Source organism: Eublepharis macularius, chromosome 1 (assembly GCF_028583425.1).
Source record: "Eublepharis macularius isolate TG4126 chromosome 1, MPM_Emac_v1.0, whole genome shotgun sequence".
NCBI lineage: Eukaryota > Metazoa > Chordata > Lepidosauria > Squamata > Eublepharidae > Eublepharis > Eublepharis macularius.
Genome location: NC_072790.1, coordinates 60,260,254 through 60,278,426, shown reverse-complemented (window position 1 = coordinate 60,278,426; position 18,173 = coordinate 60,260,254). Strand labels below are relative to the sequence as shown.

The window sequence follows — 18,173 nt, the reverse complement described above, 5'->3', positions numbered from 1 at the left end:
GAGCTGAGTGATTGGGTCTGGCCTGACCCATGCAGCCTGAAATCGCTAGGATCCCCTCAGCCCCAGAGAGTGGAGGAGAGGAGGTAGCGTCTCAGCCACCACCATGGTGAAGGTGTCATTTAACTTGGCCTTGGCGCAGAAGGAGGCTGAAGAAGTAATCACTGACTCACAAAAGCTCATCTTGAAATAAACGTGCTAGTCTTTAAGATGCCATTGCATGTCTGCTTTATTTTCCAGCAACAGACTAATACAACTACCCCTTTGTAATCAGCCTGGACATATCCATTTTTATACAGAAGTATACTCTGATTTTTGTGGCCCTTTCACCTAATGGCTTTTATTGTTAAATTGTTTTGATTGTAATTAAAACAATTTGATTGTAATTTTTTTTTTAAAGGAGGTGCACTCAAAACTTTAATGAAAGTTGTTGTTTCCGCTCACAAAGTAGATTTTTTTGCTCACAACACTGCAAAGCTTAGAGGGAACATTGCTTGTAACTGTTGTTCATTGAGTGTCTTCTATGCAGGCACTCATTTTCTCCCTCCTGTTTCACTGTGAACTCTCTGGTGTGAAGTATCCAGTCTGAGCTTGTAGCACCTCAGGTGAACTAAGGGAAGGGGTTGCTTCTCCCTCAGAGTACATGTCTGTTTAGTTGGGGGAAAGGGCTCTTCTACACTCGGGGAGAGGTGGTCCTTATCGGAGTTTTAGAGAAGCTAGAAAAACTTTCTCCATGGCAGGCCTGTGCATGCGCAGTCTCAATGTGTGCCTGCTCAGAAGATACTCAATGAACATCAGTTACAGGTAAATGCAACTCATTTCCCCCCCCCCATCTGCTTGGAAATAAGAACTGCAAAAGCGTAATACCATAGTGTTCATATTTCTGGATATATTTTGTCTTCCAAACATATAATTATACAGTAATAAAAACCTGAGTCTATTGACTTGACATTCTAAGATTCATTTACAGCAGTTCAATTGTTAGCATCTCAGTTAGGATCTTCATGCCAACATGCTAAGGTATTTCTCAGAAGAGGAATTTTACAACTGTTCATAATGGCACAAGTATCTTCTTATAATAGTAGAATGATCACCAGAGACTGTAATATAAGTCTGACAGAAGATTATCTTTGAACCAGTGACAGAATAACACAGCCTGTATGGGAATTGGGCTTCAGTGGATGGCTTCAATTGGGGCTTCAGCTAACGAATTGGTCAGAAAGTGTGCCATGTTCTTACATAAAGGCGTTCATTAGGGGACATGGAGGTTGAGTGAAAGCAGTAAACAAAGCCAATTAACTAATTCATTTGATTGGAAGAGCAACTGGGGAGTCACAGCCACTGCTGTCAATGATTTTGTTGCTGCCTCTCTTCACTCCTCAAGGATGATCTTAAGCATCACTGGCTGCACATTGAGCACATTTGTCAGTTTCAAGAGCCACAGGACATAGTCTGGCAAAAAGACTGTTTCAGCCATGGCATCTGTCTCTGCGTCTGCCTGGTTGGATTCCTGCTGACTGCCTGACAGGAAATAAGAATGGGGGATCATGACTATGGCAGACAATACTATGTGGTTTTGCCAGACCACTGTCTGTGAGATATTTTCAAAATTATTTCTCTCTATAAAGAGAATATGCTCTGAATGAAGACATCTAGTTGTAGTATTCCCTCTAAGGTAGTCTTTGTTGCATTAGGATGTCTGTTAAGGCACAATCTCGCAGTCTCTTTTGGCCAAACTGCATATTGCTTGTAAATCTGTGGTTGTTTTTCTCTGTATTTTAAAGGTAAACAGTGGCAGGTGGCTTCAGCATGAAGGGAGAAAATGGTGGGAAGATAAATGATTAACCCTTTTACTTCCAGTTATTTTTACACTCAAAATTTACCTTTCCAAGCTGCTTTTCTCCTGAGTGGATTAGGCAGATGTTGTCCTTACTCCTTTGCAGGGTAGCTCTTTCAGTTGGCTTTGCTCAGGTGAATAAAGCTGTCTCAGTGAGCATACTGAGAGAGGCAGCCCTGAAAATGTGTGGGTCCAAGGCCATGAATGACTTTGTAGTATAACCAGCATCTTGAAATGAAACTGGAAATTAATTAGTAATCAATGGAGAGACTGCAAAATAGGGGTAATAGACACAGTCTGCCTAGCTCCTGATAATAAATGAACTGCAGTATTCTGTACCAGCTGGAATTTCTGAATTGTCTTAAAGAGTCTTAATGGGTAGATGTATGTACAGTACATTATAATAGTCTATCTATCAGCAAGGTTACTGTGGCAGGAATCCATGTGGCCAGGTAAAAATCCATTCTGCCCGCTAAGGGAAGATGGAAGAAAGCATTTTTTCACAGCCCATTAATGTGCTTCTCCAATAAGGATGCTTAGTCCAATATAACAGTTAATTCCCTCAGCACTAAAAGCCTGGGAGACCTTTGCCAGCTTTGAGATCACCGCTACCATATCAGGAGGACTGATAACTGCCCATCTGCAACTGCCCATCTTTCATTATTTCTACCTAAGTATTTGAATCAGTACTGTCAGGGCTTTTTTTCAGCTGGAACGCGGTGGAACGGAGTTCAGGAACCTCTTGAAAATGGTCACATGGCTAGTGGCCCCACCCCCTGATCACCAGACAGAGGGGAGTTTAGATTGCCCTCTGCGCTGCAGCATGGAGGGCAATCTAAAATCCCCTCTGTCCGGAGATCAGAGGGCGGGGCCACCAGCCATGTGATCATTTTCTCCGAAGGCAACCCACTGAGTTCCACCACCTCTTTTCCTAGAAAAAAAGCCCTGAGTACAGTCATCTTTGGCTTTCTGTATTTGGGTATGAGAGAGTGTTGTATGTGAACAGCATCACAAAAATCATCCTTCCACACTTTATTCTTGTCATCAAAACAATGAAATTCTCTTTAAATCTTTGTTCCAAGCATTTAACTATTGTACATTTTAATGCAAAATAGGCAGAAATTGTGCTACTGTGTGACTGCTAAAATCAGAACTTATTTGAAAGGCTCCATATTTGTCTTTAAGGGATACTGAACTCTTTTTAATGAATATCACAATGCAGTTAAAATGTCCCACGGTGAACACCGAAAGATACCCTGTCAAAGACTTGAATTCATAATATTTGTCCTTGCAGTAAAGGACAAAATGGATATTGCCTTCACATACTGTGGACAAGGAAACAGATATATCAACAATGTTGAAACTCATTCTGATGAGTAAATATTACAAGCACCATTGCTGTAGTATATGAAAGTGACAGTTACAAAAGAATGTCCTTGGCAAAATAAAATTAGTGACCTTTAGTGAGTGGCTCAGATTGACATTAATAGAATGTCACCACTGGTCATTTAGTGTTTGTGTTATTAAGTTGTGGCATCTGCAAAATTATTACTTGGCTACCAGGCTTCTTCTTATACTTGACTGTGGGTAAAAGTTAAAACTAATTAAAAGAAATAAATGTTGGACATTCCTCTGTGCATTGCATCGTCTCTCCTTCTGGCAATGAATGGAGTAGGGGAAGGGTTGTGGAACTCCTGCCAATCTTACTGAACAGAGAATTCATATAAAATTGTAAACTCTTTACCTAATACTTAGATCAACCAAAAGCCTAAATGGGAGATTTCCCCATGCAATGAAGATCTCTTAATTGTCTCTTGTCCAGTTGATATGGGCACTGGGAAAGCATTCCTTGCTTCAGACTGTCCTAGCCTTTATACCACCCTTCACAATCCCATATGCACAAAGATGAGGCATGCCTAACAGTTTTTGCATAATAAGCACACAAGCCAGTTTGGTGTAGTGGTTAAGAGTGGTAGGACTCTAATCTGGAGAGCCGGGTTTGATTCCCCACTCCTCCGCTTGAGGCCAGCTGGGTGACCTTGGGTTAATCACAGTTCTTTCAAAGCTCTCTCAGCCTCACTTATTTCACAGGGTGATTGTTGTGGGGGTAATAATAACACTTTGTAAACTGCTGTGACTGGGCATTAAGTTGTCTTGAAGGGCAGTATATAAATCAAATGTTATTATCATTATCAGTTGTCTCCTTATATCTGTTGTTGCTTCTGTTAGTTTTTTACTATTTCCTTGGGTATCAGTTTTAGGGATCTATTCCTGATATTTCATGTACCCAACATTGCCTTTTGAAAGAACAACTTCAACAAAAAGGTGAAAACATAGTTATTTTAACTATGGTTAATTTGGAAAACCAGAATTTTCACCATGGGGAAAACTATCTGGGGGCTATTCAGGAGGCTGGGGGGAGCATTTTTCAAGACAACTTCTTGGCCATGGCATCCTTGTTCCAGTGTGTTTATGCAGTGGAGTCAGCTTTGACACTTTCCCCACAGAGAAGGATGGAGTGGCTGGAGGCACCCTCTTTGGAGCCCATAGAGTTGGCCCCCGGGTCCAATCTTGAAACTTGAGTGGTCTTTATAGGACAATCAAGAGTAGGACTGGATTAGCAAAGATTCAGCTCCCCCCACCCCCCCCAGAATTCTGGACCCAAACTACACACCACTATTTAAGACTAATTGTAGTTAATAAACCATGTCAGATCCTTGTTTGATGAACCAAAATTAGCAAACATTCAGACAATCACACTAACCTTATTTAATTTAATTAAACCATGATTTTGCACAATGTCTGAACTCAGAGACAGATCCAGACAGAAATAATTTGCTTGCTGTCAGCTTTGGTAGCTCTTGGAAGGAAATTCTTTATGGAGTACTTAACCAGTCTCTCAGTAATTCCTGGGAACTCCCAGAGCCATCTTGGCTGGGAAGAGTATGAAGTTGTGACAACGGATATTTCCAAAGATAACCTCTATTGCCTCTTCCAAGTGTTTAATTGCTGGTTAGAAGCTCAAAGAAAAAGCATAAAAATACAGATCTCAAATAGTGCACACTGCTACAGATAACAGGATTTTTGTTGTCGAGATTTGTAATTAGGAAATACTACTTTCGGTATGTGTCTCTGTGTGTGTGTTTGTGTATCAAATCTTTGCTGATTGGTACTCTTGCTGTTTTGAGGATAAGCAGATAAAGGTGGCTATTTGACTGAATCTAATGCACAGAAAGCTGTAAGGAGTAGCAGGAAGATGTTTCATAACCTCATCACATATGGATATGATGTTTCGATCCACCACCTATACATTTGAAGATGCTACTTGACTATTGTACAGCGAACCACTTGGCTAAATCCACAGCTGTGTCGGATGTGCTTTCAGTGTCATGTTTCGGGAATTATTTACCTACTTACCATTGGCAATAGCAGATATTGAAATGTTAATGGGTATTGATGTTTCTGACTCCAATATATCATTAGACATAAAGAAATCAAATTTAATTATAAATGTGCAGAATGTGTATTTGGAAAATGTATTCCCATTTTTGTACTAGGAACAGATATAGAAAACTCCATGATAACGTACACAGAGAGACCATTAAACAATGAGAACGTTGTCTATCATATAAATAGTAATTCCAACTTGTTGTACACTTGTGTGCAGAGTTCAACCCCTCCTGACTGGCAGATGAAAGCTGTTGGGGCCAGGGGGTGCGTTTGCCGCCACGGAAGGGGGAAATGGCAATGGGTCCTTTCCTGGGCATCTGGGTATTGGCTGGGGTGGACAAAACCAAAGGCTTTATGAGCTGGCTCTGCCTCCCCAGCCAGCAGTCATTTCCTTGTGCTCAGCCCCCCCCCCCCTAGCAGGGCAGGATTAGCCACCTGCTGTTTAACAGAGCCAGGTAGGAATTTTTTCTTCTTTCCCAATTAGCATTCAGGGAGCGGTGGTTTTCGCCTACCTTGTACTATGTAAAGAGGTTATGTAATTTATGGTGGAGCTATAAATACTTTGGCCACTGGCAGGATAGGATGGGAAAATGTGTGGGCTGGTGACCCCCTTGGCACATCCCCACTGGTGGGAAATTGGGGTCTGTCAGAAGCGGCTGGTAGGCTTCATAGCTGCCAGTTGCGAGGACAGACTGCCTGGAGGGACCCCTGTATAAGTCCACAAGACCAGATTCTGTCAGAATAAGGCCTATTTAAAAATCTTCCCTCTAAAACCATCAAAGGTATAAATCTCAATCTTGTGAATAAAAAAATCTCTACAATTGCATGGAATAGAGGTAAGGATTTTGGAAGAGTAATGCCAAAGGACAAGGAGGAACAGACAAGATGAGCTCTATATGTCAAACTTCCATGGTCGATTTCTAGGAACGTGCTTTTTAATCGAAAAGAAAGGAAAGCAGCATTTTGACTTCAATGCAAAATCTGTTGCCGTTCCCCTGTGTTTAAAAATAACTCAGGGTTGCAGAACTGGAATTTAATTTGACTTGTTGTTTATGGACTTTTTTCTGCTATAAAGCACTCATAGAGTCAAAGAAAGTTACTACATCATGATACTTGCCTCACTTTGTGAAATGCTGCCTAAAATGTGGAGGAATTGACAGATAAAGTATTAGAGAAATTAAAAGGAAATTTAAGCTTGTTTGAGGGATTACCTTGATGCAGAATATGAAAACCCTGCTATTATTTTGAAGTATGTTATCTTTCATTATCCACTAAAGAAAATTAGGTGACCAACTTGAATGTGATACATCAAAATGAGCACTTACCTGTAGGAACAATTCCATAAACTGTTTCCCTCATATGCATAGAAACAAATAGTGGTGCACCTGAGCAAATGTCTCTGTTTAAAAAGGTATGATGCTATGTAAAGTGTTGACCATTCATAAGCTGTGTGTAAAACATTTGGTTCTATTATTTACTTGCAGCATCGGTTGCATCAACTTGTAACGATCCTGGGACCCCACAGAATGGTAGCAGATATGGAGACAGCCGAGAGCCTGGGGATACAATCACCTTCCAGTGCGACCCAGGGTATCAGCTCCAAGGGCAGGAGAAAATTACTTGTGTACAGCTGAATAATCGATTCTTTTGGCAGCCTGATGCCCCTACATGTATAGGTATTGAGATAAAATGCTAGGCCCTTGGCCCTTTTTTGCAGTTTTAAACTCCTTTGCATTCGTATTGTTTCTTATGTTGTGTTGCATTCATGATTGCTGTGCATACACTGGTGTTTTCTTCCTCTAGTGCTGAAGTGTTACTTAATTTTTGCATTTAGCTATTTGTGCCCTACTTTCGTCCCCAATGGGGAATCCAAAGCAGCTTACATCATTCCTTCCTTTTCCATTTTATCCTCAACAAACTCACTGTGAGGTCGGTTAGGAATAAAACATTGATGCTTTTAAACGCTTCTGAACATGCGGTTGGGATTCTTGACTGAGTTGGAGCTTCCCAGGGTGAATATAACACAAAGCTTCTAATTTAGGCTACCCAAATGCAGTTTTTAGTGCCCTTGTTGACCAGTCAGGGAATAGCAGGCACATACAAGAGAAGACACGATTGCTTTGTTAGCATTACATTTATAATTATGCAAGAATAGATCTATAATTACATAGGCTTTTATTTTGCCATACACTCAGCTAATGGCAGTATCTTCCACTGCTGCAAGGTCAACCCAAGGAACTCCTCTGCCATCATTCCAGGGCTTTTTTTTTAGCGGGAACACGGTGGAATGGAGTTCTGGAACCTCTTGAAAATGGTCACATGGCTGGTGGCCTCGCCCCCTGATCTCCAGACAGAGGAGTGTTTAGATTGCCCTCCGCAGCATGGAGGGCAATCTAAACGCCCCTCTGTCTGGAGATCAGGGGGCGGGGCCACCAGCCATGTGACCATATTCTCCGAGGGCAACCCACTGAGTTCCACCACCTGTTTTCCCAGAAAGAAAGCCCTACATCATTCTATTGACAGAATGACCATCTATTGACCATCCTTAGCTTGGTAGGATACAGCTCATAATTAATTTTTACATATATATAAGACTTAGCAGACTTTTTCAATCATTACAATTTTGGCTTTCCAACCTCATGTAATGGGAGAGTGCACTATCTGTGATCCTGCAATCCCTCCCTGCAACACATAGTTGCCATTTTGTGTGAATAGGAAAATGCACTTTTTCCCAGCTTGGTACTCATAAATGTGAGGCCTCAAATAATTCTCACTATATGCACTCAAAGCAAAAAAATATATGTGTCTCTGGTTACACAGAATGTCAGCTTGTGGGTATTGAGAGAATTGTGTGTGTCACACAATTTCCTCTTACATGGAGTTGGATTGCCAATATTGTAGTGACTGAAAACATCTTTCTAGCTCCATCTATGACAGCTCTGGTTTTGGTAGAATAGAATGCAAGACTACTTTTATTTCACTGCTAGTGAAATTTGTGACTGGCTCTAATAGATTACTGCTTTTTCCTGGTGTCATAATGGAAATTCAGGCACTGTGAAGAAAGTGTTTAGGCATTTGTTCTGTTTGCTTTGTTCTTGTTCCCTTGTAGCTTAAGTATTATATTCAGAGAAATGTTAAGCAGTTTTAAATTTAATAATGGTTGTGTTATCAGCTGCTGTGCCACGTGGCACTTTCCAAGCAGTGAACTAGTTGTAAGATCCTATCAATGCTTAAATCTTGTCTGATATTGCAAACTGTTGCTCATTCTACTAATTTGGCAGCCCATTTTGCTTTGTTAACAGTCAACAGTTTCACTGAACCGATATTGCCAGGTGCATTTGGGATGAGGTTAGTCTTGGACCAGATTATGAGAGTGAGAGGGAGAGAGAAGATATGGATTTGTTTAAACATTTATATCTCACTTTCTGCATTTGAAGCAGATTTGCACTATTCTGAAAAGCTGCAACTTTATGATCATGGATAACAGTAGCAAAGGTCAATAATCCCAGAAGTATGAATGTAGAGTGGAGCTCAGTACTCATGAACCTGTAGAATTTAGGCAGTAAAAATGGAGACAGAGGAGCAGACTTTCCAGAGTTGCAAAGAGAAAATAATGATGCGATCTTAAATAGAGTGATACCCTTTCTAAGTACATTGCAGTCAAAGTATTGGTGGTGTATTGCATGCCATCAGGTCGATTCTGATTTATGGTTAACCCTATGCATCAGTGACCTCCAAAATATCCTGTCATTAGCAGCCTTGCTCAAAGAACTCAGACGGATTGCAAGTCTGTTTAGGATAGCAGTGTAAATCACTTTCTACTTTTTTGTTTTGCTTTATTTGTTAAAAACAAATCTTCAGTCCACTGAAGAAAAACATCATGATGAAATGGCTTGGACATATTTTAATAAGAAGAAATAACCTTGAAAGCTTTGCAGGTTAAAATCTTCATTATCATATAAACAACTGTATTCGAAGCTTCAAGGATTTAGTAAATACATGATAAAATACAGCTTTTAAAATGTTCTCTCACCTCAGGCTGAGTCATCAGAAGGTGTGGAAAATTTTGAGTTTTCACTAGGAATAAGCTTAGTCTATTTTTAGACAAAATAACTGGACTCCATTGATTACTATTGTTACTTCAAGTGAATTATAGATGCATGGTTTCTTTGTTAACAAGGCCCCTAATTTGAAGTCCGTGATTGTGGATTTAGTTGCCTGCCTTCCCCCCTCTGCTTTAGCACATAGGTTTTTGGATTGGATGGAGGGCATCTTTATCAAACAAAAGTATTTTATTTGCTTTCTTTGCTAAAAGAGAGGTGGAAGAGTCCTGAATTGTAAGTCCTTATTTCTGCCAAATTTCTCATCTACTACAAGATTTTAATAATTTCTCAATTACTGCAAGGCTTTGTTAGTGTAAATAATCCAAATAAATGATTAAGATCTTATGAAGTCCTACTTGGGGTTCTGTGGTCATGATGAGAGGTTTCCTGTGATAAATCTCCATTATGAAATTCTTTCTTTGTGAAACTTGTTCAGCTGTGTTGAAATGTGAAGCTTAAGCAATTAGTGAGCATCCACAAAATGTCATACCTTGAAATTTTTATTTTTGCTTCTATCTCCTCCCTTGTCCAATTTTGCCTAATTTTAACCAACACATAATTTCTCCTTTGCTACCCTCAATTTGCTTGTGATGGGTGATCTACTTTATGGATTATCCCTCTTTTCTTCTATCTTCGAGTATTGGCAAACAGAATCTGGCTAGGCAGCTACTACTTTTCCCCATGATATAATGATATATTTTTGCTGTTATTTTATGATGTTTTGCTGCTTCTTCTTACTTTTTTTTACAGTTTTTATCTTTGCAATTTTTGACTGCAAGCTTGTACAAAATAAGGGTGGCTCTACATATGCAGAAAATGAAGTGGGAAAGGAAGTACAATGTACTATACAAACTGTTTCAGACTACAGTTGAGCAATGATATTTTAACACAACTCTACATTATAAAGTTCCTTATCAGTAGAAAATGAGCACTGTAGATAATCTAAGTAGTCTAGTTTTTCAGAAGGTATGCCAGCCTCTAGGTGGGGCCAGGAGTTATCCTGGAATTACAACTGATCGTCAGACTGCAGCAAACTGTTCCCCTAGAGAAAATGGTGGCTTTGGAGGATGGACTATGGTATCAAATTCCTGCTAAGCTCCCTCCCCTCCCCAAATGGCACCACTCCCAAATCTCCAGGAATTTTCCAGGTCAGGGTTGGCAACACTTCCCTCCCCACAAAACCTGGGAGTTTTGATGAAAATGTTTTGAATGGATATTCCCTGCCTACTGTTTGAAGTGGCACAATTCATTTACTTCTGCTACATGGGGTGATCAGAACAAAGGCCGTTTAAGTCCTCTTTTCTTCTGTGTGATTCATGCAGCCAGTGCACAGGTTTGTAGGCTTTATTTTGCTTGTTTTATTTTGTTCACCTCTTCATACACTGAACTGTCTGTGTATTTTAGAAGTCAAAACACATTCTGTTGACACACTTTGTTTCTTTTGAGGATATGTATATTACTAATATGTATATGTAGGGAGGAAGCTTTGCTAGTGCTGGAGAGTTCTTATTGTCCTGACAGTATTGAAAAAAAAATAATTAGCTGATAATAAGTTATCAAAAAAACCTAGGTACTAAATATATACATATATCTCAAATTACTTTGACAGTAGCTCAGTGTGGCATGTGATCCATTTTACTTTCCTCTTCCCTCTTTTGTGTTTTGTGACAGCTGCATGTGGCGGAAACCTTACAGGCCCGGCAGGTGTTATTTTATCACCAAACTACCCACAGCCATATCCTCCTGGGAAAGAATGTGACTGGAGAATAAAAGTAAACCCTGATTTTGTCATTGCCTTGATATTCAAAAGGTACCATTTCTCGAGCCATGTTTTTCTTTTAACAGCAGCATGTTATTTTTTTTAAAATGTCACATTTAAAAATTACATCATTTATCACTTCGTAGAATTCCTAATTACTTTTCCCCCTCTAGTTCTAGCCCACAGCCTCTATTCAGTATACTTTGTATCACTGCTATATGATGACATAAAGGCAGATAAGAATATAAGAAGCATCTTGCTAAATCATCCATCTAGGGCAGGGCAGGGCAGGGCATTTGCTCTGTTCTCTGCCTGCCTTGCCCCTGCTGCTTCTGAAGCAGTGGCTCCCTTGGCAGCTTGGGGCCTGTGCTTGCCTGGCTCATGCTGCCAGTAATCTCTTGTGGGCCTGGCTGAAGCTGAGCTGCCTGGGCAACTGCAGAAGAAGGGCAAGACAGCTGGGTGGCTGGAAGCTGTTGCCCAGGGTTGATCTAGGGCAACATTCTGATTGGAAGAGAGGCCAGATGCCCGTACACAGGGCATGAAGCTTAAAGGCCTTCCTGGTTATTTGTAACTAGCATCTGTCTCTGAATATAAAAGTTACTTTTAGCTTAATGGCTAAATAGCTTTTTAAAAATTCTCGGTCCATTTTTCTAATAGCACTTAATGTGAAATGTGCCTGTTTTCTGTCACTGCACACCAGGTTCACATTTTTCCGTAGAATTATCCCCAGTGACCCCAAGATCCTTTAGGTGGTTAATGACATGAAGTTTGGAACTCATGGAGCAGGTGCAACATCAGGAATTTTTTTCATTAGCTTTAATTTTTTTGCTGTGATAGTGTTAAGTTAGCAACTTGACGTTCAAAGTTTGATGTCATTTGCCAAATAATTTCCCTTAAGATGTACTTACGGCAGTGTTTCCAAACTGTTAACAGCAGGGCACAAGATTTTATATATTCCATATATTTTCTCAATAGATTTGGTTCTTCTCATAATCATGGTGTAGACCTGTCATTACTGTCTTCAAGTTTCCTGCTTTCTCCTTTTGCTCTTCAGGGTATTTTATGGGTAGTGATGAGGTTTCTGGGATTCTTTTGTGCCTAGTATATTCTTATTTCCCCTTTTAGAACCGTATATTGACAAGAAAAGGAGGGTATCGATGCTGTACAAGATCTTACCAGTTTAGATGGGCAAAGAGTGATGGATGCATCTAAGGGTCTCTTTAAATGTGTGCTAATAATAACAACAACAACATTTGATTTATATACCGCCCTTCAGGACAACTTAACACCCACTCAGAGCGGTTTACAAAGAGCATTATTATTATCTCCACAACAATCACCCTATGAGGTGGGTGGGGCTGAGGGTGGGGCTGAGGGAGCTCTGAGAAGCTGTGACTGACCCAAGGTCACCCAGCTGGCTTCAAGCGGAGGAGTGGGAAATCAAACCTGGTTCTCAAAATTAGAGTCCTGCCACTCTTAACCAGTACACCAAACTGGCTAAACCTGAGTTTGACTGGGGAAAACTCCAATTCAACTCCTTTTAATGAGTGATGCAAAGTTTACCTTTAAAACAGAGTATGGGCCTCATATTGGCTCCTGTGCCCATGCAGAATCAGGAAAAATGTCTTCATTCACTCCTTTCCACACCACAAGCTTTGTCTAGCAGAGAACGGCCATGAGGGAACAGCTGTTTGTCTTACAGCCCAGTTTTACATGTTTTTGACCAGGATCTGCCTATATCATCTAATCACACCTAGGCAGATAAGAACTGGCAGTAAGACAAAAATACCTCCTCCCAGGGCTTTACTCTGCTAGGGAATGAAGATGCTTCTCCTTGCCTCCATGCACACATGGGAATCGATTTGTCGTCCCCCCCCTCCCTATTTTAAAGGTAAGCTTCAAGTCACATATTAAAAGCTCATTGAGTTGGACTTCCCCCAATCAAATTCATGTTTAGCGCATGTGTAAAGAGACCTTAACACAGCAACTCAATAATTGTCCATGGTATATTTTGGTATATTTGAGCCTCTCTTGTGGCACACAATTTGGAAATCAGTATCTTAGTTAAAACAAAGAAAGTGGCTCATCACTCATACTTGATCTACAAATTTGTTACTGTTCAAAAAACTCCCAGTACTGGATTTCTTAACCATACAATAAAAAAGATTTTTGTATATTGTAAATTTTTAAAGGTGCTACAGTGCTACAAGTGCATCAAGAAAATAATCATACGTCCTAATCAATAACAATAGGTACAATCAATACATATAAATACAAATATATAAGCCAAAATATTTGATGGAATAGCTGAAGGAATAGCTTCTGGGTGTTTCTCAAGGACAACAGTCTCTTAGGTCCACAACTGATGCATAAACCTTCCTTGAAAAAGATGAGGTAGATGATGCCAAAATAAAGTGCAAGGTGCAGGAGAGATCTTCACATACCCGTTCTAGGCATGCTGTTTCCCTTCTTCAAACAGACGTCCACAGATGGTCAGGACCATCGATGACAGGTGCTTCGGGTCATTGCCTCTGTGCACCAGGTCATCACAGAAATGGCAGCGCACCACACAGGGGTCATTCAGAAGGGCCCAAAAGTGCCTCCATACAGAGAGTTTGAACCATGGCCCACTAACTGTTCCAGGGGCGGGAGGACGAAAGGTTACTGGCTGTGCCGTGGAGCTGACAACGGAAGACGGAGTGAGGGTGGACTGCAGGCAGGGACAGCACTGGGAGTTTGGAATGGGGATGGGATGGATGTTCCGTTGAACCCCAGCCATTCTTCCATGGATCCCTCACTCTCCTCCTCCTCAAACAGTTTAAAGCGTTCCTCTTCCCCCGGTGGCAAGAGATCTTTGGCCTCCTCCACAGCCCCCACAGGTGATTTTTGGGGAGCAGGAGTCTTTGCTACCCCAGAGCCCTGCTCAGTACTTCTCGTGGGGCAACCGGAACAATCTTTGCACTCCCCACCCACGACCACCCCTGGCCCCCGGCCAAAGCCTCATTGAGCCAGTGAACAAGAATTAAGTAGGAGAGAAAAGGAGAGAACACTGTGAGCCCTCAGCTGAGGTGCCCACTGAGCTTGGCCCCTGGGCCTGGCAGCAGCCCTGGAACCAGAGGGAGGGGCTAGACCAGGGGACCAGATCAGGCCCTAATAATTAGGGTGAGCCCTCAGCCGAGATGCCCACTGAGCTTGGCCCCAGGGCCTGGCAGCAGCCCTGGAACCAGAGGGGATAGATCCCTATCCCACCCACCACACACAGAAAAAAATCCCAGCTCCAATGCACTCTCCCTGTCTCTCTCCCAAAAGGCTAGCAACAGCTCTCTCCCACTCCACTGCCTACTGAAACTGAAAACCAGAACTGGGAGCGCAGTACCCTTTTGTAACCAGAGGTCTCATAGAGAAAAGCAGGAGGTCTGTGTTTGGCAGTCAGAACTGCCAAACAGGGTTTGTAGGGATGAGATTGGAGTTCCCATGGCTTCAGAACACCACCCCTCCCCTCTCCCTCCCCTCTGGTCTCTGGTTCCATATAACTAATTGTAACCAATTTGGAGCTCCACACTTGGAAGGAAGACCTGCCCATCAAGCTAAGTTGGGCTTAGATTGGGGTTTCTGAGGCGACAGAAGGAGTGCAGACAGAGGTCAAGCAGTCCCTGCCTCTGTTGCCAAGGGAATTGATTGAAGGTGCCTGACTGTCTGACTTCATGAACAGTGGATGAACACAACGAACCAGGCTTGCGACAACCATTTGTTCGTTTACAATGGGGCCTCACAAACGGCTTGTTCATGAACAGACGAAAGTGCTGTTCGTGGTTTTTTTGCGTTTGTAATTCTGTTCATGCCCATGTCTATTTGTAACCAGCCTCTGCCCATCTAGGAATGGGCACTTGATCCTTGGTGGGGATTCACACTGTTCCAGACAACTTTCTATGGACCTGTTGAAGTAAATAAGGAGGAATTCAATCTACATATCAGAGCTCTCGAGTTGGAGTTGCCTAACTTTTTAAGCATATCTGGAAAACACTGAGGACCTTTGAAGTCTAGCTACATGATAGCTTAAGAAAGAAAAAAAAGTTGAACATAAATGCGTCATTTTGACAACTGAAAATGAATTACAGAATTAAGTTAGATTTTACAATATGCAGGTATTTTAGGTCCTGGAATAAAAAGATGCTTTATTATATAGGCCATTACAAATGTTAGAAATAAAATACCATCAGAACACAGATGACAAACTTATTTGTTTAAGAAGGAAATGTCTCATTTTCTTGGTTCTCTGTTTTAGCTTCAACATGGAACCCAGCTACGATTTTTTACATATTTATGAAGGAGAAGATTCCAACAGCCCTCTAATTGGCAGTTTTCAAGGCTCCCAGGCTCCAGAAAGAATAGAGAGCAGTGGTAATAGCCTATTTCTGGCATTTCGTAGTGACGCTTCTGTTGGCATGTCAGGATTTGCCATTGAATATAAAGGTAAATTTATTATAATATGTATCATTGCATAAAATATAAAAACACACCATCTTTTTTATCTGCTCATCATTGAAATAAAGTTTAGGACTTAAAAATACTATTTCAGGTGTTCCTTATAGTTAGTTAACTTTGGTTCGAAGAATCAGATTAATTCCACTAAAATATCAGGGATGCTATTAAACTGGTGAAAGTTTTATGGTAACTGTAATGTTCCCTGGGGCCTCAGAGTAGGTGCTGCCTTGTTGCTTCAGGCCACCGTCCATGTGCTGCCTCCGCAATTCCCCATGTCACTTTCACTTGCATGGTTAGAGTTCGTCTGCGGAGCTTGCCGCTTGGGCTCGGTAGCTGTTTCATTGGATTGGAAGGCGTGTCTCAGGCTTGATGTCACCATCGCTCTCTGTGTGTCATTCCATACCAACACTAGCAGGTAGATCCTCTGCCACACAGCGGAAGTTTAGTGATTCTGTGATCCTGGGCAAAAGTGGGCCCCATCACATCTTCTTTACTCCCATCCAACTCACTGATTTTAATTTAACTTGTAGGATTATTTTGAGGATAAAATGGATTAGGGAAGAATGTTGTAAGCCATGTTGGGTCCCCATTGGGGAGAAAACTGGTGTATAAATGAAGTAAATAAATATTTACACACTAAGATGCATAAGCCAAAATTCCTCTGTCCCACTTTCATCACCTCTAGAGTTAGGTTAGTGGGAGTTTCAGGGGGGAAATTGCTGCCGCTGACTACCAGTGGAGGGAGGAAAGCAAGGGGCAGAATGGAATAAACAAGACTAGTTCATCTACGGTCTTCCTGTGCAGTCCCAAATGGGACTGCGCACGCGCAGGCCTGCCGATCCGGACATTTCCAAGCTCAAAATAATCACCACCAGGGGGCGCTCCCGCCTGCCACCACGCAAGCGCGGCAATTTCCCGCCGAAAAACGGCTCCCAAGAGGCAGAGCGTCCCCCACATACCCTCAGTTCCTTTTTCGCTGCCGATCGAGAAGGTTCTTTCCAGCTCTTCGCTATGTCGGACACTGCTAACTTCAAGAGATGTGAGTCATGCGATAGGAAAATGACTCGGTCTGATGGCCACGCTCACTGTTTGTATTGCCTGGGGGAAACCCATAATACACAGGCTTGCAAACACTGCCGAGCCTTCACCTCCAAGGCTAGGGCGGAGAGAGCGGGCCGGCTGCACGCTTCTCTTTGGAAACGGGCAATGGAAGTCCACGATCCACCGGACGCGACGGGTGATTCAGTTAGGCCCGGCCCGAGTTCTACGGTCTTTAGATCTGGCCCGGGTTCAACATCTTCGAGAACTTCGCGTTCCCGTCCCTCTCCCAGCCGCTCGGAACCGAGGCCTTCTGAGCCTCCGACCGCGTCAACCCGGAGCGCGTCGGAACCGGCAGCTTCTGGTCGGAGATCGTCGGACTCGAAGGCGAGTCGGAACCGTCGACCCTCGGCTTCATCTGCGGCCTTGGCGTCATCGACTTGTAAACCCTCGGAGCGACACCGACCTCCTTCGGTTCCGAAAACGGTTCCCATGCCCGTGCCGGCTGTGCCTTTGTTGGTTCCGAGACCATCGGAACCATCCTCGGCTTCGAAGGCACCGGAACCGACTCTTGAAAAGAAGAAGAAGAAGCGAAAACACTCTTCTAACCAGGACACGGCTGTCTTAGAAAGTCTTATTGTGACCCCTGCCGCCCCCTCTTCGGAACCATTGCAAGCAGTTCCGGCTGAGGACCGACGTGCAGATTCGGCTGATCGTAGGTTGCCCAGAGGTTCCGTTCAGCGTTCCAGTCCGGTGGGTGATGTTATCATCTTAGACAAACCCTCCACTCCAACGGGGCGCCCGAGATCGACTTCGAGAGAGGCACGATCATCGGCTTCATCGGGCAGTCGCAGGGGTCGATCCCGGAGGCGCAGTCCACGTTCCTATCGGAGCCGGTCGCGGGACGATCACCTCAGCGATGATCCGGCTGGATTGTATTACAGTGAGAGAGCCTCCCCAATCTCGGACCGGCCTTATCAGGAGAGCCCCAGGTCGCCTTCGTGGAGGTCCTATGGGGACTATCGCAGAACGCCTCTCCCTTCTGATGCCGACTTCCATAGATCTCGTTGGCGTTATAGTGAGTCACCTATCTCTGATTCTCCAGACAGAGAAATTGGCCCCACTAATGAGGCCTCTCCTACGGATGACTTCAGGGCGTACAATGACCTGCTACAACGCATGGCCAAAGCTCTGGAAATTGAAGTTTCTGCTACTGAGTCCAAATTTACGGACAAAATTTTACAGCACATCTACTCAGTATCCACCCCGACAGTGGCTTTTCCTTTGATTGATGAATTTGTGGACTTGTGGAAGGGCCTTCAGTCTAAGCTGGCCTCTATGCCCGCCACTAATCGTAAGGTTGAAAATCTCTATTGTCTTAGAGATGACGCTCATCCTTTCCTATCAACGCATCCACCTCCATCATCTCTAGTTACTGAAGAGATGCAAACTAGACCAAGACAAGGTTCTGTATCCACACCTGTCGATAAGGACAGCCGAAAGA

The 18,173-nt window shown here is 42.7% G+C and overlaps 1 protein-coding gene across 1 annotated transcript in view; it reads left to right on the top strand.

Moving 5' to 3' along the window:
* The window catches only part of CSMD1 (CUB and Sushi multiple domains 1), a 1,321,894-nt gene that overhangs the window by 1,062,595 nt on the left and 241,126 nt on the right, over window positions 1–18,173 (top strand). Inside the window, exons 28-30 of the mRNA XM_054971211.1 lie at window positions 6,769–6,960; window positions 11,059–11,197; window positions 15,432–15,619. Coding sequence (XP_054827186.1) covers window positions 6,769–6,960; window positions 11,059–11,197; window positions 15,432–15,619 — 519 coding nt within the window. The remainder of the gene's footprint in view (window positions 1–6,768; window positions 6,961–11,058; window positions 11,198–15,431; window positions 15,620–18,173) is intronic.